General features: G+C 44.9%; 1 protein-coding gene and 1 long non-coding RNA gene across 5 annotated transcripts in view; one reads left to right on the forward strand and one right to left on the reverse strand.

Moving 5' to 3' along the window:
- The window catches only part of EXTL1 (exostosin like glycosyltransferase 1), a 62,142-nt gene extending 42,457 nt beyond the window's left edge, over nucleotides 1-19,685 (reverse strand). Inside the window, exon 1 of the mRNA XM_079987723.1 lies at nucleotides 17,060-19,685. Within this exon, the coding sequence (XP_079843849.1) occupies nucleotides 17,060-17,997 (938 nt within the window). The 5' untranslated portion in view covers nucleotides 17,998-19,685. The remainder of the gene's footprint in view (nucleotides 1-17,059) is intronic.
- Nucleotides 1-23,429, forward strand: part of LOC307222501 — a 64,755-nt gene that overhangs the window by 17,054 nt on the left and 24,272 nt on the right. For 2 of the 4 annotated variants that reach the window (XR_013841781.1, XR_013841782.1), the window contains 2 exons: nucleotides 5,915-6,012; nucleotides 7,451-8,666. This is a non-coding gene — a long non-coding RNA (uncharacterized lncRNA). Of the gene's footprint in view, nucleotides 1-5,914; nucleotides 6,013-7,450; nucleotides 8,667-23,429 lie in introns of those variants that run through there. The other 2 variants (XR_013841779.1, XR_013841780.1) reach the window with 1 other exon arrangement.

Here is a 23,429-nt window from a genome sequence, read left to right on the forward strand (position 1 = left end):
GGCAAAAGTTAGTTTCACAAGGGCTGCTTGAGGGGGGGAAACTGCAGGCCAAAAACAGGCAGACACAAATCTACCTGAGAGCTCGCTAGGGGGAACTTCTCTCATCCCTTTGCTGAGCAGAACAGCTGACACAGATCCCTACCTCAGATGTCTCATTTGAACTTCAGATTTAGAGCTAGTAAGAAATGGCATGGGGCCCTTCTGAGCAGCAATACAAACCCGTTTTTCACTTTATCCATACCCACATAAATGAGAGAAACCCTTGTCTCACCGACATGCTCTCTGTGGATGCCAGAAGAGGCAGGGAAGGAGACTGGTAACAACCACAAATAACAGCTTGGTAGTAAGTAAAGGTAACATTTGTGGACCCCCTGGAAAAAAGGCAATGTGCATGGGAAACAAACTCTTAATCCGCTTTTCAAATGTAAGAGCTCAAACCATGCTGAAGTGAGTCCCACTGTGTTCAATGGGGTTTCCTCTCAAATCAGGGCACACAGCTTTTCGAAAGGAGGGAAAGGAGCTTTGATACCGTGCAAAGCTGGGAAGAAAATGACTCGGCAGACTTGTGCTCCTGGCAAGTAGGCAAAAAGTAGTCCATGTGCTTTGCAACTGCAAGCGTGCAATTTTTCAGGATGCAAGAGCATTTTGAAGTTTGGGACTTTAAACTCACGTCGCCGTAGGGCAGGTTTTGCAGTTCAGAAGTATTGACTTTATTTGCATTCTTCTGCTGGATTACTCTTAATGCCTTTTGTATGGACAGGACAGATAATGGATACTATGAAAACTATTCTTAAAAAATACTTGTAAAGTAAACAAAAGATGATAAAGAAAATGGAAGGTGAAATTTCAGTGGCGTTACTAAGAATCAAATACAGAACTGTTTCCATGGGAAACAGTGTTTGTGTTTACCTGTGTGTTAGTTAAGTGTGTGCAACCGTGTGTGGATCTTGCCTCGCCCACTACTGGAATATGACCCCCAACAGCTTTCCACAGGGGTAATGTGGTCCAAAAAAGGTTCCACACTTCTGGTGCATAGAAATGGTGTTGCCTTCAAAGCTGTTGCCCACCTTTGTCTCTCTGGTTTCTGAATCTCTGACTTCTGTAAGTGTACCCCCCCCTTTCAAGGTTCCCCTCAGTTAATATTGGCCTCCTCGCTGAATAAACCAATCCAAGCATGCAGCCCTCACACTAAGCAGTGCATGCACAAAGTTACTTCTCCCACATCAACACCACTTGCACGAACACCCGCGCTCTTCCACCAAGGAAGAATATCTCTGTGCCGAAAGAGAAAGGGAGGTTGAGATGGGAAAGGGAGGCGTGGGGATGGGGGAAGAGTGGGAAGCTGAGTGTCAAAACAGGAGGAGGGGAAATCCAGCAAGGTGAATGCTCATTTTAAGAACAGCAGCAAACAAACAAACGCAATGGATTATACTGAAATCTCAGAACGACAATTACCGAGCGCGAGGCTCAGCTGATGCGATGGGGCGAGGACCCATTTAATAATGCATGAGGCTGCGAGTGTCTTTGTGCTGCTTCTGCCGATGCCTCCGTCATGTGGAGGAAATGAAAGGGAAAAAAGCCCCATCACTTCAGACTTGCCTTTAATTAATTCCTTGGAGTATGAGAAGGAGCCCAAAATAGTTACCGAGAGATGTTGCCACTGTACTCTGGAGAAGATGTGCAGCCTGCCACGAGGCCAGGAAAGCGAAGGACAATCCCTGGGCCCTGTCTCTTTCCAGGAGATCCAGACACTGGGGTCTGGTAGGGCTGAGACTTAGGAGAAGGATGAGGGAGGAAGTCAGTTTGGGTCGCATCCTAATGCAAACCTCTCCTAATTTGCATCTCCCCCCCCCCCAAAAAAAGAAAAATATGTGCATTTGTTAATTTGCATCTCTCCCCCCCAAAAAAAGAAAAATATGTGCAAACCAAAATGTAGCTATCATTCAAAATGTGCACTTTTCCAAATTTTGTAATTTTTCCAACAAGAAATATACAGAAAAATGCACATGCTAGGAAATGCGCATAAAAATCCATGTTAGTGAAAATGTGCACAAAATGCTTTTTATTAAGAGGAAAGGTTTGCAAACGTCTGCATATTAGACAAAAAATACATGCAAAAATGGGTATATTGAGAGAAATGCTGGCTTAAATGCTGATCAAATTTCACAAGGACTTGAAAAATAAAGAATCACAAGTCGATGCAAAAAGGTGGTGGACTGAACTTAAGACTGGAAAAAATAGAAACTAAATTTGATAGATTCGTCCCACCCTAGGCAAGAGTATTGGTATCCCTTTCCACAGCACCTTACCAGAATGTTGGGACCTAGTATCCTATATGTCCCCCTTGGGGTCAGGGACACAATGCACAGTCACATGACATATTATTTGACCTCTGAGGCCTACTAGAGCCCTTCAGCGCTCCTGGGGCTGATGGGAGTTGGAGTTCAGCAACCTGCAAAGGTTCCTCACACCTGGGTTAGCAAATAGAAGTTTATATGGTCAAGTCAACGCCTTGGCTGCTGCATTCTGCATTTGTTAATTGTTTTATCCTTATTTGTTTTAACTAAAGCTGCTTCTGAAAGCAGTGGCTGGTTCTTCTGGACAGCTGGCAACCTAAAACCAATCTACTTTCCTGTATCTGAGAAACACTGAACAATTTTTCTTCTCTCTCTGCCCCCACTCCCCATCCACGCTGCCATATGCAATGACCCCTGATTGCAGCTTTCTCGTAACACACACGGCCATATTCCCAGGCCACTCGGTTCCTTCCAGCCAAACGGTGCCACCATAAATGCCCTTGCCTTTGGTTGCTAAGAAGCCACAGGACCTTTGTCACCTCACCTTCATCCCTGCCGCTTGGTCCCTGCACTGCAGCCCCAGAGACCAGAAACAACAAGCAAACGGGATCTCGCTCTCACACTCTCGCTCTCTCTTTCACACGCACAGCACAAGATGAATTGGCTTCTCTCTCCTGTTCTGACAGATACATTATCTCATCTGGCTGGTTTCACAGTCCACAGGAGAACCGGGAAGTAAAGCTTGCTTTGCAATTAACTGATTGCAGCCTCTCTGTGCAGAAAGGCAGCAACCAGGATGGATAGGGAAGCAGTAGGCAAAGGGTGATTCCCCCTTGGAGGCAGGACTGGAGGCTTCCCAAGAGCAAACCATTTATACTTGAAACTCTATGCAACATTGGCTATAACCATTAGCCAGAAGTACAACTGTGTTCAGTGGGGCTCATTCCCAGACAAGCAGCCACAGGAATGCAACTTCACAATTAAGCCATATTGGCCAGCCTTCCTCAACCTGGTGCCCTCCAGGTGTTGCTGGACTGCAGCTCCCATCATCCCTGGCCACTGGCCATGCTAGCTGGGGCTTATGAAAGGCACCAGGTTGTGGGAGGCTGTCTTAGCCTGTGCACCCTCTCGAAAAGATGGTACAGAAAGGCTATTCAAAAGCACTTTGGGAACTTAGTAGGGTGTGAGAAATTACAGAGCAGCACCTATCTGATAGCAAACACAAGAAATAGTCTCTTGTGGTACCTGAAAGAAAAACAGATTTATTGTGGCTTTCTAGACTACATCCCACTTCCTTGACAGCACTCAATCCATCTGATAAAAGAGGCTCTAGTCTGCCGATGTAACAATTCACCTGTGAAGCCTTTGGAGACTAGCCATGGGGAAGATATTTAATTCAGTTTGCATCTGAAGGCAAACTTACCCAATCCATACTTTCCAAAACAATACATGAACCAACACAACATCATCCTTAGAAACTCACATTTATCCATATTTTGCACTGTGGTACTCCAGCCATGTATTCAAAATAGGTTCAAAAATGCATGTGCTAGGATGAAGCATACATAAAACGTCATTTTTTAAGGGGAGCTAACATGCTGTGATGGTTCTAGGGGTTGCTCGTGCGTAAGCCGGTGCAAACACCCGGCTGTATTGCCTGAGTGAACCTTTTATGTCCAGACAGCCACTCACCCGTGGCTGTCTCAATCGCTGGCAGAATCTGTCAGTGGGCGTTTCTTAAACTTCTTCCAGCAAAGAAGCTCTTTGACGCCTAGTCTCCTCCTACTCTCTCTGCGCGAAAGCCTTCTGCGCAAGGAGGGCGTAGGCAGCGGAGGACCTCTACTCTCTCCGCTGGTCCCTGGCAAGGAGTCATGGGACCGCCTCGCCGCTTCCCCCATCTGCCCCCCTTCTCCACTGGTGCAGTGGCGTAGTGTGGGGGGTGCAGGGGGGGCCGGCCGCACCGGGCGCAACATCTGGGGTTAGGGCAAATCCACGGGTTAGGGGGCGCAAATCCACGGGTTAGGGGGCGCAAATTACTTGCCTTGCCCTGGGTGCTGACAACCCACGCTACGCCACTGCACTGGTGCTACGCTGATTCTCTTCCCCAGAAGAGGGGCTGCCTCTCCCAATCCCGGGACGCTCTCTGGAATCCCTCTGGATTTTGCTCTCTCCCTCCGGCACTGATGGCAGTTCCCTGACACATACCAAAACTCTTTGCATTGGGAGAAATTGCATAATTTTGTAAGCATTTAAATGTGGGTGGATTTTGGTGAGGACCTTTTTCTATTTAAAAAATGATGTGGAAATGTGGAAAACTTAATTTACAGCTGGGAAAATGAAAGGAACAAAAGTTGACAGAGTAAACCACCCCCAATTTTGACACAAGACTCTTTGTTGGTCCACTTGCGAAATATTCCAGCCTCCTATCAGAGTATTCTCTTGAGGTGCCACCTCTCACAACTTAATTATCTCCTGTATCTGATAATTGAGCTCTGTGCCTCTGTAGGGAAGCCTAACATGTGGTGAGGCTTTACCCTTTCAAAGAATCCTCTCGAGACACTCCCAACTGCCATTTGATAACCGCCTTTATGATGATGCAATGCCTTCTTTCCCCTATCTTCTATCACTTAACCTGCCAGTATCTCCAGATTATTCCTAAACATTGCCAAATGGTTCCAAGGCTGCTTGACCTCACTCTGCCCAATGGTAGGGCTGGCCCCATCTCTCTCGTACTCCCCCCACCAAACACACAGTTGCTGCAATATGTACGTAAGAAGAGCCTGCTGGATTAGGCCAATAGCCCATCTAGTCCAGCATCCTGTTCTCCAAGTGGTCAACCGGATGCCCCTGAAAGCAGGACCTGAGTGCAACAGCCCTCTCCCCCCTTGTAATTCCCAGCAGTTGCCTCTGACAGTGGAGGCAGAGCATAGCCATAATGGCTAGTAGCCACTGATAGCCGTTACATCTAAAATTTGTCGAATTCTCTTTAAAAGCCATCTAAATTGGTGGCCATTACTGCCTCCTGTGGGAGCATGTTCCACAGTTGACAATGCACTGTACAAAGCAGTTCTTATTTTGTTTGTCCTGAATCCTCCAACATTCCTCTTCACTGAATGTCCATGAATTCTGAGAAATGGAGAATAGGAGGCACTGCTGGTCTCCTTCCACCCTTACAGAGGAAACAGCGGGGGCTGCCCCTCAGGTCTGCTGAGGTATGCACCTTCCCAGCATGATTCAGCATGGGTCCATTTCCTCCTGCAACAGACTTTGATTCCCAGTTCAACCACTGGGCAAAGTTGGTTAGATCCACCGCCATCCCATTCCTGATGTAGATCTTCATTCCCCACATCTTCCATGGTGGACAGGGTACCATTTTGTGGTTTGCCTCATGTGCCACAATATATGGAGCTAGCACTGGGCTAGTTCATACGTTCTGGTGCTCCTCTCCCTTTTGCAATTGTGCATGAACCTTCTGTTTGGAACACTCACCTCACACATAGCATGATGGTAGGGTGTCTTACATTGCCCATTTGATACCAATGTCTTTGTCTTCAGTTGTTCAGACATCCTGGGCCCTTACAGCTTAATCTCACTCTTGTTCTCTCATGATGTTGCAGTGGAGCCCCTGAAAACTCTGACAGAGCCCAAGACTACTTGATCTCCAACAATCTGACAGACGCATTTTCCACCCCCCTGCTTTCACAGGAAACATTTGGTATGTGCAAACATTTATTTGGAGGTGTAACATTTAAGGCCTGCAAATATTTGAAAATGCAACCTTCAGGAATGTGGGGCCCATAAAATCAGGCTCATTTACCCTCAGAATCCACAAGGGTGAATTATTTCCTCACAGCATTCAGATATCTGGTCACAGTGCGAGCCCTAAAACATCCTGAGAAGTTTGATTCAATGTTATAGGGGGTGTGCTGTTTTGCTGTGCCAGATGAAGAGGCAGCCCCCTCTTTTAGGTACTCCACAGCCTAGAAGTAGTGAACAAAAGGTGTTTTAATACAAAGCCCATTAACCTGCTCTTGAGTACTAAAGCTTTCAAAAGAACGCAATGTGCCTCTTCATAACTGGGAACCTCGATAAGGCAATGTTTGCTAAGTTAACCGTTCCACTAAGTTCAAGGTGCTGGTACTGCTGTACAAAGCCCCATAAAGCTTGGGATCTGGATACCTAAAGATCACCCTTTATAGACCCAACCGATAACTGTACTCTGCAGGAGAAGGTCCATTCCCTACAATGCTGGAGTCAGGCCTCTAGCATGGTGGCACCTTTGGAAGGCCCCCCATTACATATTAGACAAGGGGTTAGCAAACTTTTTCAGCAGGGGGCTGGTCCACTGTCCCTCAGACCTTGTGGGGGGCCAGACTATATTTTTTTTGGGGGGGGAATGATGCAAGAGCACCATGAGCCCCGGTGGCTGCTTACCTGTGTCGTGTGACTGGCAGGGGCTGGCGGCGGCAGCGGCAGCGGCAGCAGCAAAGGAGGGACGATGAGCAGCGCGCGAAAGGGCTCCAGAGAGGGGCTGCTTAAAATGGTGGCACCTCGAGCACTGCTGCTGCTGCTGCTGCTGCTGGCACGAACAAAGCCTAGCCCCCTTCCTCCTCTAGGCAGGACGGGGAGAAGCCAGGAGGAGGGAGGGAGGAGGAGTTGCCTCTGCCGCTGCCATGTGAGGAAGAGGGAGGGAGAGGGAAAGAGCGTGCATGCTGGCGAACCACACAGTGATTCCCGGACTGTCCGCAGGCCAGATCCAGAAGGCAATTGGGCCCGATCCAGCCCGCGGACCTTAGTTTGCTGACCCATGTATTAGACAGTCACCGCCTCTGTTGTCTTTTGGTGCCTGCCTGGTATTGAATCCCTTCCTCTTTCAACAAGCCTTTAAAGCAGAGCTGAATCCCAGTCTGCATCTGCACTGGATTTGAATGATTTTATAACTGAAATTGGTTTTTATATCTGAAACTCTATTTTTGAAAGTACATTTAACAAAGAAACCCCATTCCCCTCCTCCTACCTCACCCCGCCCCAGACATTCCATGCAGGTTAGTATGTTCCAGTTACTTAAGTAGCAGGTAAGCTTATGAAATACTTCACGCTGTTGGTTTTGATCTCTGTCCAGATTGAGCGTCTCTTCCATGTCTTCTTAACAGGTTATTCCAAAATGAACCATGAGTTGATGGTGGCTACACTGTTTATTCAACACATAGGAAAAGACCAGTACTAAACTGTTTCAAAGTCATCCTTGCTTTTTGTATTCCGCAGTGCTCCAAGTCCTCTCTTTGAGGACTATATATTAAAAAGATTTTTGGTACTGGGATTGTTGCTGCCTCACTCACTCAGCCCCCCCCCCCTTGTGGGCTTCCCACAGCCACCATAACAGCCATTGTGAGAACAGGATGCTGGACTAGATGGGCCAATGGCCTGATCCAGCAGACTCAACTTAGGTTCTTATGTCCCTAAGTTGTTTTGTTAGTTTCTCCATTTGGGCTACATTCCACACCCTCTCCCATTGTGCCACTAAATTCATGTTGATAGCCATCTCCCAAGGTTGAATAATTAGCAGTCTAGCAAAACTGCTTTTATTGCGGATGGTTTTTTTATGGATAAGCACTTTCAGCTGTTTCACAGAAAGCGATTTGTGCATAGAATTAAATAAATAAAATACATAATTTAGTAAACTGACCACAACAGTTTCTAAAGAATATTTCATAGAACATTTACTTAAATTTCACCATAGATCTGCTTGCATTTATCGTGGAATAGGGTACAACTCAAAAACATTCAGCAATTCTTACTGTCTTGAATGGTGTTCATGGCAGGGTGAGGAAAGCAGCATGGATTGAGATTGCAACTGTGCATATTAATATGAATGTATACTATGAGATTTCCTTACTCAGATACTTAACTGAATAGCATGTGTGGCATGCATGTCTCTTATAAGGACATCAGAAGAGCCACGTTGGATCAGGCCCAAGGCCCATTTAACCCACCATCCCATTCTCACAGTGATCAACCAGGTTCCTGTGGGAAGCCCACAAGCAGGGCAGGAATGCAAGAGCTCTTCCACTTGTGTTCTAGTATTCAGAAGCATGCTACCTCCAGCTGGAGGTAGAACCTAGCCATTGTCTCTATTAGCCATTGCTAGCCTTATCCTCCATCATCACTCTCAAAATTACAAGAAAGTGTAGACTGCTACTGGTGAATAGAGATAGGCCACGTGCACACCATACATTTAGAGCACTATTATTTAAAGCCCTGTTACATCACTTTAACAGTCATGGTTTCCCCCAAAGAATCTTGGGAATAATAACTGGTTAAGGCATACCCTCCAAAATTTCTCCATTGAAAATAGGGACATTCTAAGGAAAAGCAACCAGCATGAGTTTGATCAAACTGCGGGAGGCAGTGGAAGACAGAAGTGACAGGCGTGCTCTGGTCCATGGGGTCACAAAGAGTCAGACACGACTAAACGACTAAACAACAACAACAAGGAAAAGCAGGACATTCCGGGATCAAATCAGAAACCGGGACGGCTTCTGTAAATCCGGGACTGTCCCTGGAAAATAAGGACACTTGGAGGGTCTGTTAAGGGTGCCAAGAGATATTAGGAGACCCCGCCCCATTCCCTTCACAGAGTTACAGTTCCGAGAGTTCCCTAGGAAAGAGGGAGTGACTATTAAACCACTCTGGGATTGTAGATGTGAGGGGGATAAGAGTTTCCAACAACTCTCAGTACCTATAACGAACTACAGATCCCAAGACTGACAGATTCGCCCATCCCTATATCATGGAGATCAAAACAGCAGCTCCAAGTCATCCAGCACTGATCACTGCAATGCCTGCAGCCATGGGCAAGCCTGCAGGAGTCCACCAAAACCTGGAATCAGTGCTGATCATTAATGTAGTCTGTGTACTCAGATCTCTGTGCAATCGCTATGAATTCCAAATGTCACTCTTCTCTCTGTAAAAATGGTGATGACCCCTACTATGTGCCAGTAGTTTAACGCTTTACTATCTGCCTGACAATGTCAGAACTTTCTCTGATATCAAATTTCATTATCTTTTCTCCCTCCCCCCCCCCGGCTTCTAAGTAATATCTTTAATTTGTATTTTTTCTCTCCAGACGGTTTAGACGATTCAAATTTTAGCCTCTGAATGAATTGCACGTTTTGTTATTCTGCTTTATCTGTACGGCTTAATGTTACAATGAACATTAAAATAATAATTTTTAAAAGAGCTGAAATCCACATCAGAAATACGTTGCTTGGTTACTATGTATATTCTGGTTCCATTTAGTTAAAACGATTGCTTAATGTTTTCAAGATCATAGCAGATGCCAAATTAAAAATTAGTGGATTTGATGCATTTATATATTCCACATTATTCTTGTACAAAAATGCCCAACCTTCTAGGGCCAGAAACTCTGCTTGGTTTATGGACTTCCCGTAACAATCAGGGAACAAACAAATTAATTTGGACGTGACCTCAGATTTCCAGAGGCTCAAGTTGTAAACCATCCCATTTTAAAGGTAAAGGTACCCCTGCCCGTACGGGCCAGTCTTGACAGACTCTGGGGTTGTGCGCCCATCTCACTTAAGAGGCCAGGGGCCAGCGCTGTCCGGAGACACTTCCGGGTCACGTGGCCAGCGTGACATCGCTGCTCTGGCGAGCCAGAGCCGCACACGGAAACGCCGTTTACCTTCCCGCTGGTAAGCGGTCCCTATTTATCTACTTGCACCCGGAGGTGCTTTCGAACTGCTAGGTTGGCAGGCGCTGGGACCGAGCAGCGGGAGCGCACCCCGCCGCAGGGATTCGAACCGCCGACCTTTCGATCGGCAAGCCCTAGGCGCTGAGGCTTTAACCCACAGCGCCACCTGCGTACCTCACCCTTAATAAGGACTAGGAATATCTTTCTGTGCTATGCTAATTATTGTTCGGTGATTTATGATGATGTTAGATATTTGTGGATTATTCTGTTAAATTAGTGTGTTTTCATCATTTTGACCATTTTTTTTTTTATTAGTAAGCTCAATGCTCAGAGGTAGGGAGGGAAAATAATATGACAAAACAAATAAATAAATGCAAAACGAAAGATGTCAATCGTTCATTGTACCATCAGATACTCCTCACACCTACTGAACATGCACACCAGTGTTGTGCTGTGGTCAGTGTTGAACTAGAACCTTGGAGCTCACGTTTTAAATCCCATCTCAGTCATGAAGCTCACTGGGTGAACTTGGACTGGTCACCGTCCTTCTGCCTAACTTTTTCATTTGATGTTTTAATGCAGGTTGTAAACCGCTTTGAGATTTCCCCCCCTTAAAAACATAAAGCAGTATAGAAATGAAATGAATAATAATAATAATACCTTACAGGGTTGTTATGAGGGAAAAACGAGGAGGGGTTGAACCAGGGAGGAAGATAAGATATAGATTTAATAATAAATGAATGAAATAAATTCCAAAATGAGATACAGTTTTCAGTCAACTTCAGAGAAGCATACTTGGTTGACTGAATAAATGCAAGAAGGAAGAGAGGGAAGGAGATACTTTCTCCTGGAGCGGCTGGCGGGTAGGCCAGCGCTCGGAGGAGCCAGTCGTCTGGCATCACAGTTTTCTGAGACAGGGCACAGCAGACACAACAAGGGTGCACTGGGAGACCCAATCAAGTGTTCCTACTGGTCTGCTTGCACCGCACCAATCTTGTTAGCAGCCCGTTATTCCTCCTCACAGTTCTAAATCCCAGAATGGTTTCACAGTCCACCACTCTTTCCAAAGGAATTCTGGGAACTGTAAGACAGTGAGGGAAACGAGGGTTTCCTAACGATGACTGGCGCTCTTAACACCTCCCAGGATTCTTTGAGGTAGCCATGACTGTTTGAAGTGGTATGATACTGCTTTACTCCATATACGCCCACTTGACGACTTCAGTTTGTGGAACTGGCACATAATATGCCACAAAATGCCCTCTCCACATTTGTAAGAACTCAATATTTTAGCGTGGCAGCACCTACATTTTGGAACTTCCTGCCTACTGATACCAGGCAAGAGCCATCACTGTACTCTTTTTGGCGCCTGCTAAAAACATTTTTGTTTAGACAAGCCTACCTAGTTGTTTAGAAAGCTGACGCGAGTTTCAATCTGTTTTTAGTCCTTTGTTATTTTAACTTTTTGAAAGTCTTCCATTGTTGCTGTTAATTTTTCTTATTGATAATTTTATTGATTTTTCTTTTTTGTAAACAAGGGTGTACAATTTTAAATAAAATAAATAAGTACATAGTGCCAGGTGGGTCTTGAGTTTGAAACAAAAGGGCTGCTTCGTGCATCCACATTCGTCACATGAGGATTTCTGCATCAAGTGACGGTGTGCATGTGCAAATGACTCACCGGAGGTCAAGCACCCAAAGACAGCAATTTCATATTCCTTCTGCATCGTCTCAAAACCCAGTACAGTAAGCTAGTAGAGTCTGTTCACACATCTGGCAAGGAGCCATCGAGTGTTGTATAATCAAAGCGATGTCCTTTCATGTGTGAACTGGCAACCAAGAGCTTTTTCTAGGTTGAGTGTAATCCAATATTTACTACAGAACAATCACACAATGAAAGCATGATTCATCACGGCTGGAGGTCTGGTTTTTGTTGTTGTTTGTTTTTTAAAGAATCCTGTCCAAGAAAAATAGGAGCAGGTTCTCTCGCCTTTCATTTGGCTAGATTATTTGACCTTTCACAAAGAGCTGCCTGGGAATCCCTGAATTTCTAGACACTTCACCTTCTTCCACCCCATCAAGAAAATTGAGTAGCGGTGTACTTGAGGATGGCGTGGAAGAGACAGGAATGATCACAGAAATTATTTGCCATCTGTTATGTTCCTTGAAACTAAGAGTCAAGCTCTATGCCAGCAGAAGCCTGCTGATTTCAACAAACTTGAAAGGTCAGCAAACAAAACAAAACCCCAGATCATTTATCCCAGCTTTGGTCATTCAAACCTCCTAGCTTTCCTGATTCAACATATATATCATGTGGTGCAATTTCATCTGTGTCATGACATTTTTGAAGCACTGCACACTCCCAAGCTTTAAGGATTTGGGTGAAGCAGGTACAAACCTTGATAAAGAAAGAGCTTTGCACTGTGGAACCTCAAAGTTTGACACGTTTATTATAGCACAAGATTTCCTGAGTCTACTGAAGTGAACTGTATGTCAAAGAAAATTATTATTATTACTAATTTAATTTCTATCCCTCCTTCCTCCAAGAGCAGCCTAGGGCAGCAAAATACCAAAGTAGTAAAACAATGCCATGATAAAATAATATAAAAACATTTTGAAAACATTTTGAAAAAAATTAAAACATCTAAATTGTTTAAAAGCAGGCAGATTTCAAAACAGCTAATAATTTCAAGGCGCTAGCACCTTGAAGTGGGCCTAGTAGCTCACTCCGTGCTTTCAGAACCGGTAACACAGGGTCCTGTCAGACTGCCCCACTAACCGGCCTAGCAGCTTCATTCTGCACCACCAGCAGCCTCTGGGCTGTCTTATGACATAAATGTGCTAGTCTTGAAGATGTCACAAGAGTCTTCTGCCCAAACCTATTTTTTTATCAAAATGCCTGGATTTCCGAAAGATCTGGGGTCTAGGTCTTTTAAATACTTGAAGTCATAGTGGAGATTTTATGCACTTTAAACACCACTGATCCAAGCTTTAGCACTGCCAGTATATTCAGCAAAAGAGACTAGCCCTCCTCATTATCAACAAGAAGAATTTTACAGGATGACCAGCACACAATATCTTCCAAAAAGAAAAATAATAATAAATCAAAGAGTGGTTATACAAGAGAAAAAAAGGGGGAATCAACTATCTTCCAGTTTTCAAAAGATTGTTTGCCTGGCCCCTTTGAGTTAAATTCTGACTTGCACAGGGCTAGTAGCTACTTATAGTGTTGTCTTGCATCTCACCCAGAATACAATAAGCCATGGTTTCCCAAACTTGGGTCTCCAGCTGTTTTTGAACTACAAATCCCATCATCCCTAGCTGATGGGAACTGTAGTCCAAAAACAGGTGGAGACCCAAGTTTGGGAAACCTTGCAATAAGCAAAGAGCTGCATGTCACAATTGAAAGAATACTAGATTGTTCTTTCTAAGCTTTAGAATCTAATAGTCTGCATGGCAAAAGGGGATAAAATATTATTAAAATAACCAAACCATTTAAAGCAGGCTTCACCAATCTGGTGCCCTCTAGATGTTTTGGAGCAGAACTCCCATCAGCCCCAGCCAGCATGTGCTTCCCTTTTGGAAATATTAATATCCTACCCAAGAAATAGAATAATACACCCTGTGCAGGCATCCTTCAAGACAGCAAAGTCAACATGCAGGGGGTGGGATTGTACCCCTGGCTGGGACCTCTAGGCGTTGATTGGGCCTTTTGCACAACTCGGCTAGGCATTGTGAAGAGGCTCTGTACACAAGGTCTGAACAACACGTTGGAGGTCAGAGGGTGCAATTCCAATCCTCTCTCCATGCACGGACTATATCCACTTCAAGGAAGTCATAGAATCATAGAATCATAGAGTTGGAAGAGACCACAAGGGCCATCGAGTCCAACCCCCTGCCAAGCAGGAAACACCATCAGAGCACTCCTGACAAGCCTCTGCTTGAAAACCTCCAAAGAAGGAGACTCCACCACACTCCTTGGCAGCAAATTCCACTGTCGAACAGCTCTTACTGTCAGGAAGTTCTTCCTAATGTTTAGGTGGAATCTTTTTTCTTGTAGTTTGGAACCATTGCTCCGTGTCCGCTTCTCTGATGCAGCAGAAAACAACCTTTCTCCCTCCTCTATGTGACATCCTTTTATATATTTGAACATGGCTATCATATCACCCCTTAACCTCCTCTTCTCCAGGCTAAACATGCCCAGCTCCCTTAGCCGTTCTTCACAAGGCATCATTTCCAGGCCTTTGACCATTTTGGTTGCCCTCCTCTGGACACGTTCCAGTTTGTCAGTGTCCTTCTTGAACTGTGGTGCCCAGAACTGGACACAGTACTCCAGGTGAGGTCTGACCAGAGCAGAATACAGTGGCACTATTACTTCCCTTGATCTAGATGCTATACTCCTATTGATGCAGCCCAGAATTGCATTGGCTTTTTTAGCTGCCGCGTCTGGGCAGGGCTTTGTTCTGTCTATTGCATGACAAATAAATAGGTGATTCTCTCTGTAGACCAGAATATAACATCTCAACTTGACTTTTGAAAATGGGATTTGCCATACATAAGTTACATCATTTTTTGTATGGGGTACCACTCGAGAATTTACGGTATTTTGGCTAGTCACCTAGACAGAACTTTGTCCTATAAGGTGGCAAAAAAATCTTTAAGTGAATAAACCAAAGGAAATTCAAATAATCATAAAGATCCAATTGTGTCACTGTGTGAACAGAATGGATGCAGAATGAATGCAACCAGAACTTTCCCTTTCTTTCTTTCTTTCTTTCTTTCCTCCCTCCTCCCCACCCCACATGCACTCCCTATGTGTATGTGCTCTGGAAAGTTGGCGCACTCTCCAGAGCAGATTTGGCCCTCAATCATCATCATAATATAATTTATATAATAATGTATTCTTTTATACCCCCTCCCATCTGGTGGAGAGGGGAAGAGGAGAGACTCCATTGCAGAACAACTCACAGAATTTCCTGGTCATGTCAGTTAACATCAGAGACGGCCCATGACTAGATGTTTAGTGACAAGGCACTTTCTTGAAAGTAGTGATAATCTTGTAAACCTCCTTGATTATTCAGCATTTGGCAACTCACCCATCAATGGTTAATACTATTTGGGACGGGTTAATGACTAACCCACCACAATTATTATTAAAGCAAATGACTGGGACCAGTGATGCGCTTAGGGCACAATCCAAAAGCGCACACCACTTGTTTGCACATGTTTACTCAGAAGTAACTTCCACCAGGTTCAGTGGGCTTGTTCCCTTCTCAAGTGTACACCACATTACAGTAGCCTTCATAAGCCTGTCGGACTACAATCAGGGAGACCGGTGTTCAAATCCCCTCTCAGCCATTAAGTCTCTCACCTACTGTGAGGATAAAATGGGGGGGGGGGGCACACACCACATATGCCATCTTGAGCTCCTTGGAGGAAAGTTGGGATATAAATAAATTATACAACACCCATCAGCTCCAGCCAAAGGCTGTATTACAGCCTCAGACTTCCTTAAGTCCCTTATAACTACTTTCTCATCTATGTGCTTAGCTCCTTCTCACTAAAATCAGTTATGCAGCTGTCGTACTCACACTTATTTGAGAGCAAATCCCAGTGCATACTGTGGGGTTTACTTCTGAATAAAGCATGCATACAATCAGGATCAGACTTACATCACCTGGAACATGATGGGTTTTTAATTGCCCTGAGTCATTTGTTGGAATACTGAGAACATGAGTGCAATATTTTAAATTGCTTTAAAAGAAAAATTCTTAGCATTCATTGGCTCAATAGTTTTTTGAAATAATAATGGCAATAACAGATTGACTTAAGAAGCCCAGCGACAGTGAACAGAAGTCCAAATTCATTATGCATTTTAGATCCTGATAAAATATTTCTGAAAAGGGGTCTCAATTGGATCAATAATTCCAGAACAAGAATCAATGTTATGTCACAGATGAAGTATCCAAAACGTCTAGTGCCTGGATTCCCTATGCCTTTCTGAAAATGATATGCAAGTTATACCAATTTGCCTAAAATAAAAACATGCAGATTATCTGAAAGTAAGAGAGTAACTGCTGCCTGCAGTGTTGAACATGAAGCTCTTTTATTAAGGCCAATTAGCACTGGAAGCTTGCAAGTCACACAGAACCCTTCAGGCTTAGCTGTTCAGAAGAAAAAGAAAGAAAGAAAAAGAAAAAGGAGGCAAATATTTGTTTAGCCATCTCCAATATGCTATAGAAGAACATAAAAGACTAAAGAAGATAGCTTATGCACAGTAAATTATGCAAAGTAGTGCAGACCACATAAGTTTGCATGATAAAAATGAAAAGTACCAAGGCTTGGATAAAGAAACAGCCTTCCGTCTCCAGTACTTCTACCCCAATCCCAGAAATATGGGCGCTGGCTGCAGAGACTCAGCACTGAGAGGATAGCACTCTGCACATGTTAAGAGGCATACTCTTCTTTACTATCATTTCACACATTGCAGAGCTAAGCTCTGGCAGTGACAGCTTCCAGGGACAAAGCCTACTGAGGAGTGGCTCAACCTAAGAAGTTTGAGCAAACAAACCTGGCAACATTCACACAAGGTTACGCTGACACATCATTACATGAGGGTCACGCTACAAATCCACGTAACAAGGCTTTCGAGATATCTTAGCTTTTTGATCCTGGAAATTCTGTTGCACTTGCATTTTTTATTTGCTGAGTCCTCTGTTTGCCTCACTGCATGAACATCTCCACCTAAGCATCTTAGAAGCAAATTATAGGACTCACCCAACACATTTCAATGCCTGAGGTGAGAAATAAAAATCGCACCTCACACATGCTTATTAAAACGGGACATGGCTGATTGGGAAATTGTTTTGCACAAGGCTTTTTGGAAGGAGTACATGCTCTTGGCACAGGACTTCTGCAGAATTTCCCTGTGGATCCTGTCCCCTGTTGATCATAGCCACTGGCATCCCTCACTGCTGCCCTAAACTGTACCCAAAATCTACCTTGCCTTGTGGTATGACCTGCCCCAGAGAGTCAGAAAAAGCATCTCACTTACTTTTCGTAGTCTGTATTATCCTTGTCACACCGCTTATCCTTGTGTTTCACCCAGTCTTTGCCGTGTTTACACGTGGTCAGGGAAATTATATCTTTGCCATTGTGGATATGGTGGAGGGCATTCCTGGTGTCTGAACCAATACCGGTCAGGTACCTTTTTCCTTTGAAAACCAAGAGGTACTTTTTCTTTGGAGGGACAGAGGTCTTTTGCAGCCAGCCCCTCTCCCCACCTTTCCGGGGATGGTCCTTTGAAAACAAAGGGATGGAGATATCAAAACCAGGCCGGAAGTTCTCCACGTAAAAGCTCGCTTTGGCTAGGATAGCCTGACCAATGTCAAAGCCCAGGTCTTCGGTGTAATTAGGCCACGTGCCAGAATAAAGGTTAAATATGAGGTGGTTGCGGCCATCGTTCCAAAGAGGGAAACCTTGGATTTTTTCATTGATGTTGTGGACATACTGTACGGAGAGGTGGTCCCTGTCCAGAGTGTCAATGTTTAGGACAAAGAGACAGGCTTCTTCGGGATTGGAGGTATAATACCGAGACTCTTCAATGGACGTGATGATTTTGAGGTAACTTTCTGAGACAGGATCCCCTCTTTCCAAGGGGTAGACAAAGACTTTGAACCCATGTTCCCTACACTTGGAAAAATCAAAGCAAGTGTCCATGCGGCATCTGCTGTTCTTGTAGATGCTTCTCCTCAACTCCCTCCGGGTTTTGAGGGACAGCTCAGCATGGTCCCCATCATCACTTTGGAGCTCTTCAGGTTCTGCAAAGTTCTTCAGGAGAAATCCATCTGCCCAACGGGGCCAGCTCTTTAGCCCTCCAGCTTTCTTGCTAGAGAAGAATGGGAGGCGCCTGATTTGGTCTCCTCCAAATAAGAAAAGCAGAAGCCAGGTGGCAAAGAAAGTCATGAAAATGTATTTTTTCCGGGCCTGCATAGGTTCATACAGAACCCTCAACTCTTTCTTTGAAAAAAGGAGGCCAGGTTGGTCATTCAGTCAATCCAGAAAGGAAAAATTATTCAGGCAGGTTCAAAAGATGCAAGTAAATCAACTGGAGCTAAGCAGGAGGCCCAAATCTCAAAACTAGTGGAGAGGCGTGTCAATCATGCTGGTAGAAGGACCTGGAAAACTGTATTAACCTTTCCAAACCTTTTCCCATCTTCTCTCTCTCTCTCTCTCTCACAGGCACCACTGCTCCTTCCACTTTTTGAAGTTCGGTTTCCTCCTTTTTCTGTGCCTCGAATTCTGATGGCAATGCTTTCTTCTCCTTCAGAGCAGCACTGCTTAAGTTCTGCTATATGCAGCCTACCTTATCTCCCTGCCCTTTGAAGATGGCAAAGCATTACAGGGCCCGTTTCTCCACAATGCAATGTTTTTTTATCGCAGCTTGCAACCACCCTGAACTGAGATGATTGTTACTATTTCCCCCCTTGCCACTTTCTGGTGTGAGCCTTGTGCTGCTGCTTTAAATCCTCAGTGAGGCGGCCCTCTTTTTCTTCCCTCTTCAGATTTTAAAAAAACAAGTCGTCCTGTGCCTTTTGTATGTTGCTTTCAAACCACTCTCTTGCCCAGTCTGCGGTTGAAGATTTGTTTTGTTGCTCTTAAGTCCCGGTATCAGTTTCGGGGACGCCACAGCCCTGCCTCTTGCTGCTACGCACACCCCTCTGGGGAGTTCACCCTGTCCTACTCTCAACAGATCAGCCTCTCTCTGGATACTTGACTCTGCAACCCGAGGATCGGCCTCTCCTCACACGCCGGCCGGGTCCGAATCGGATCCTTTGCCTTTAAAGACTCGCACCGGCAGACTTCAGCAGCTTCTGCCATGGACGGAAGACCCACCGAGCCAGGGGTTCCGGGGCCACGTTTCTCAGGCGCCTCGTCAAGGAGCGTCTGAGATGCAGGAGAGGGTCCCGTCTGCCCTTTTCCCAGCGATGTCCATCGACCCCGCTTCTTTCTCTCCCACCCCCTCCTTTTTAGCTTGCTCAGGAGTTACAACAAGCTTACATTCCCAGCCTCATTACAGAAGCCTTTTGGAGGTCCTTTAAGACTAAGCTGCGTTTTTGATATATTAATCTCCTTCTCTTTCCCTTGATCTCCTTTAGTTTATATTCCCCCTCCCGCGCCTCCTTTCTCTCTGATTGAAGTTATTTCTGTCCCTGAGCGGGTCTGTTTCTCTCTCTTAAAAAAAAAGAAAACAAAAAATCAACCTGTCACTTTTCTCCATCGGCTCGGACGTTAGAAGAACCCGATCCCCGCCTGCTTTTGCCCCGTGGGATCTGATCCCTCTACTTCGAGTTGCACTGGCCTCATGATATGCACTGGGAGAATTCCTCGGAATAAATCATGCGGGGCGCCAGCCCTGGGCTCAGCACCACCACCGCCTCGCCGCACACCTAACTGCCTCTGGATCGCTGCGTGCCGCGCTCTCCTATGCCATGATTCATTCCGCGTCACTCTCCGTTGACCGGCCCTCTTGCTCCAGTCAATAAAGCAACAAATGGCATTCACCTCTCCTCTCCTCTATCCTGCATCTCGGCTGCTCTTAAACCGCTGGACCGCTCATCTCTCGGTCTGGCCGCCCCATCTCGCCTCCTGCTAACCAGCATCTGGTCCTTGCACACAGCGTTCCAATTCCACCTTCACAACATTCCACCCCGGCCACGCCCCCCTCGCCTGCCATTCGCTCTCCGCCTACCAAAAAGGCGTGGCTGCCTGATAACCCTTTCCTTGCCTTGAGGGGTGGAGGGGAAGACCTTGCTTTTTGACGGGGGGTGGGATTGAAGGCTTTTACATTTCCCCCCTTCCCATTGGCTGCTGTCAGTGCTGCTCCTCGTCGAGAAGTGCCGGTCCACGTGGCCAGAGTTGCCCACCACCCCGGCAAAACGGTAGCTCGGTGGTGGAGCACGTGTTTTTACAGGGCGGGATGTCTCGGGTTCAATCCCCGGCATCTCCAGGTTTGAAAAAAAGCCCTCTACCCCAAACCTTAGAGCAAAGAGAGTACTATGGGTGTTGTTGTGTAGACTACGGCTCCCATCACCCCTGATAATTGGCGTAGCCAGGATTTTTTTTTGGGGGGGTGGCCTTTTGTGAGGACAGAACCTCAGTTTGCTATGTATTTTTTATTGATTGGGTGCAGCTGGCCCTCCCTGTCTCCCCCCCCCCTTGGCTACACCCATGCTCCTGGGTGCTGGCTGGGGCTGGTGGGAGTTGGAGTCACAGAATTATTATTATTAATTTATTAATTTATTATTTATACCCCGCCCATCTGGCTGGGTTTCCTCAGCCACTCTGGGCGGCTTCCAACAGAATATTAAAATACAATAGTCTAGAATCATAGAATTGTAGAGTTGGAAGGGACCAAGAGGGTCATCCAGTCCAATGCCCTGTGATGCAGGAATCTTTTGCCCAACGAGGGGCCCGAACCCATGACCCTTAGATTAAGAATCTCATGCTTTACCGACTGAGCTATCCTGGAACATCCATCATCATCATAATTTTATTATTATGATTTATGCCACCTTTCGGCTTTCCGTGGTTAAAGCCATGCTCAAAGCAGCTTACAACATGAAAAAAATTACATAATTTATAGGGTGGTTTCCCATATAATTCCCAAATTATTCAAGAATCATGTACAGTACTTACATACTTCTCAGAGTTGCCAATTCTTATTTCCATGTCACATGGTCTCAATCAGCCATTCACAGAATCTATCCTGGTCGTCTCATCAATCCTGCTTCATGTGAGCTTCCTTTAAAAATATGCCACTGACATCAGCCTTTCCTTTGAAATAGGAGATACACACTCCATCAAGTCAGGGTTTTAATTACCAGAGATTCGGAAGTGCTGCCGTGTTTGATGTCTGCAAAATATTAAAGCGAGATCCATAGCTGTGTTGGTACTACAATGATTTAACTCCCCTGTGGTTGGTTGCATCATGGAAAAAGACAGGACAGTGTATATTTTACTAATGTTGTTGCTATTTGGCATGAGGATTCCTGTTCAGATAGCTCTACTATGTTATCCCAATAGTATTTTGGCCAACCACAAAACTATCTGCCCTTATGCAGATATGATGCTTTATGAAGCTTAAGGATTCCCCAGAAACCAGGATGCAGAATCATGGTTTGAAACAGATTTACAAACCATAGTTTGTGTTAACCATTGATTCATATTAAATCTACACTGAGGAAACTATCGTTAATAAGGCAGTTTCCTCACATCTTCAGACTCTCTTCTTGAGAAGTGATAATCGGGGCCAGCCCTACCATTAGGCAAAGTGAGATTACTTCCTCAAGTGGCAGGTGCTTGGGGACAGCATTGGAAGTCCCTTGGCTGTACCACCTAAACTTTCCTACAGCCATTCCCATCTGCTGGAAGACAGGCATTAAATCTAATGTCAGTTGTTCCTGAGGAAAAATGCACAGGCTAGGGTTATAAAACATGTATCACTGTACATCTGGAATTTTAATCAGAGTTACAGCAACACACCATGGTTAAGTGTTATATTTTGACTGGCCCTAGGTAGGCATAAGTTTAAAAGTTTCTGGTATCTGACTGTAACAGGGGTGGGGAAGCTTTTTGGCTCCAAGGTCCAGATCCTTGTCAGGAACTGCCTTACGGGCTAAATTTGACAGGTGCATGGGGCTGTTCATCTGTCAGTCACATGATGCTATTATGACACTGCATGATTGACAGGTGTACAGGGGCACAAACATATCAAAATCCATTTTGCTCAGATCTTAAAACATTTTCACCAAAGGCAATGATATATATTTGCTTACTTCAAAAACTTATACTACACTTTTCAACTTGGCGGCATAAAAGTTAATTTAATACAAATAGAACAAGTTTAAAAAAATCAGCCAGCGATATAAAATAGAAAACAGCATAAAAGAACAATAAAACAGCACTTAAGACAGTTTATTCAACCACAGCTGAAACAGAGTTAAACACCAGAAAAACAGAAAATAAAACCAGCAGTTTTATGGCACAGGTTCTTAAATAGCTATTTCACTAATTATCAGTAAAGAATAAAATTTCCTCTCCATGCGACTAGGCACAGGAGCTTTCTACAAACTGATTTATTTTCTTCTTGCAGCCACAAATAACTCATATAGTCACAGGCCAGAAACCATTTGTGTGAGGGAATATTCTGTGAATAGATTTCCAACACTGTAGCATGTGTGTTTTCTTCACATCCCTCAGAGTTAATTAACCCTTCCCACCTTGTCCCATGCACTACACATGAGAATTCTGATCAGACTAATTAAAACCTCCTCCCTCGATGGGAAGAGAATCTAACACTGAGGCAGTTAAGAGAGGCTAGTCATCACAAATTCCCCAGCCATGATCAACAGGAAGAAAAAGCCAGCCAGGACCAGGAAACAGAAAGGTTTTAACTAAAGGCACTGGTGACTCACTAAATCTTGATAGTACTTGGTCCACCTACACCTGGTACAGGGAACCTGTAGCCCTCCAGATGCTATTGGAATGCACTCCCATCATCCCAAACTATGCTGGTTGGGGCTGATGGGAGCTGGAGTCCAGCTACATTTGGAGGACCACAGATTCCTCATCCCTAACCTACACTGAACATGTTGGCACTTCCTTTTATTGCAAACCCTCCCCCCACAAAGTATGCCAACAATATAGACCGTAGATCATAGAATTGTAGAGCTGGAAGGTACCACAAGGGTTAATAATAATAATAATAAATAATAATAATAAATCACCTTTTCTCTAAACTAAAAAGTCCCAAACGCTGCAACCATTCTTCACCATCCTTGCTCTATCCCCTTAATCATTTTGGTTGTCCTTTTCCAAACCTTTCTTCTGAACCTAAAATATCCTTTCTGAAGCAAGGTGACCAGAACTGTACACTGTACCCCTTCCCTCATTATCTCTAGTATGGGATTTGCCTTTTTCACAGCTGCTGCACACCAGGCCAACGTCTTCATTGAGCTATCATTAATAATATATAATAATAATTTATTATTTGTATCCCGCCCATCTGGTTGGGTTTCCCCAGCCACTCTGGGCGGCTTCCAACTGAATATTAAAAACAGTACAGCATCAGACATTAAAAACTTCTCTAAAGAGGGCTGCCTTCAGTTGTCTTTTAAAAGTAAAATAGTTGTTTATTGCTTTGACATCTGCTGGGAGGGCGTTCCACAGGGCAGGCGCCACTACCGAGAAGGCCCTCTGCCTGGTTCCCTGTAACCTTACTTCTCGCAATGAGGGAACTGCCAGAAGGCCCTCGGCGCTGGACCTCAATGTCTGGGCTGAACGATGGGGGTGGAGACGCTCCTTCAGGTATACAGGACCGAGGCCGTTTAGGGCTTTAAAGGTCAGCACCAACACTTTGAATT

This window comes from Podarcis cretensis (assembly GCF_951804945.1).
Source record: "Podarcis cretensis genome assembly, chromosome: 8".
Lineage (NCBI taxonomy): Eukaryota > Metazoa > Chordata > Lepidosauria > Squamata > Lacertidae > Podarcis > Podarcis cretensis.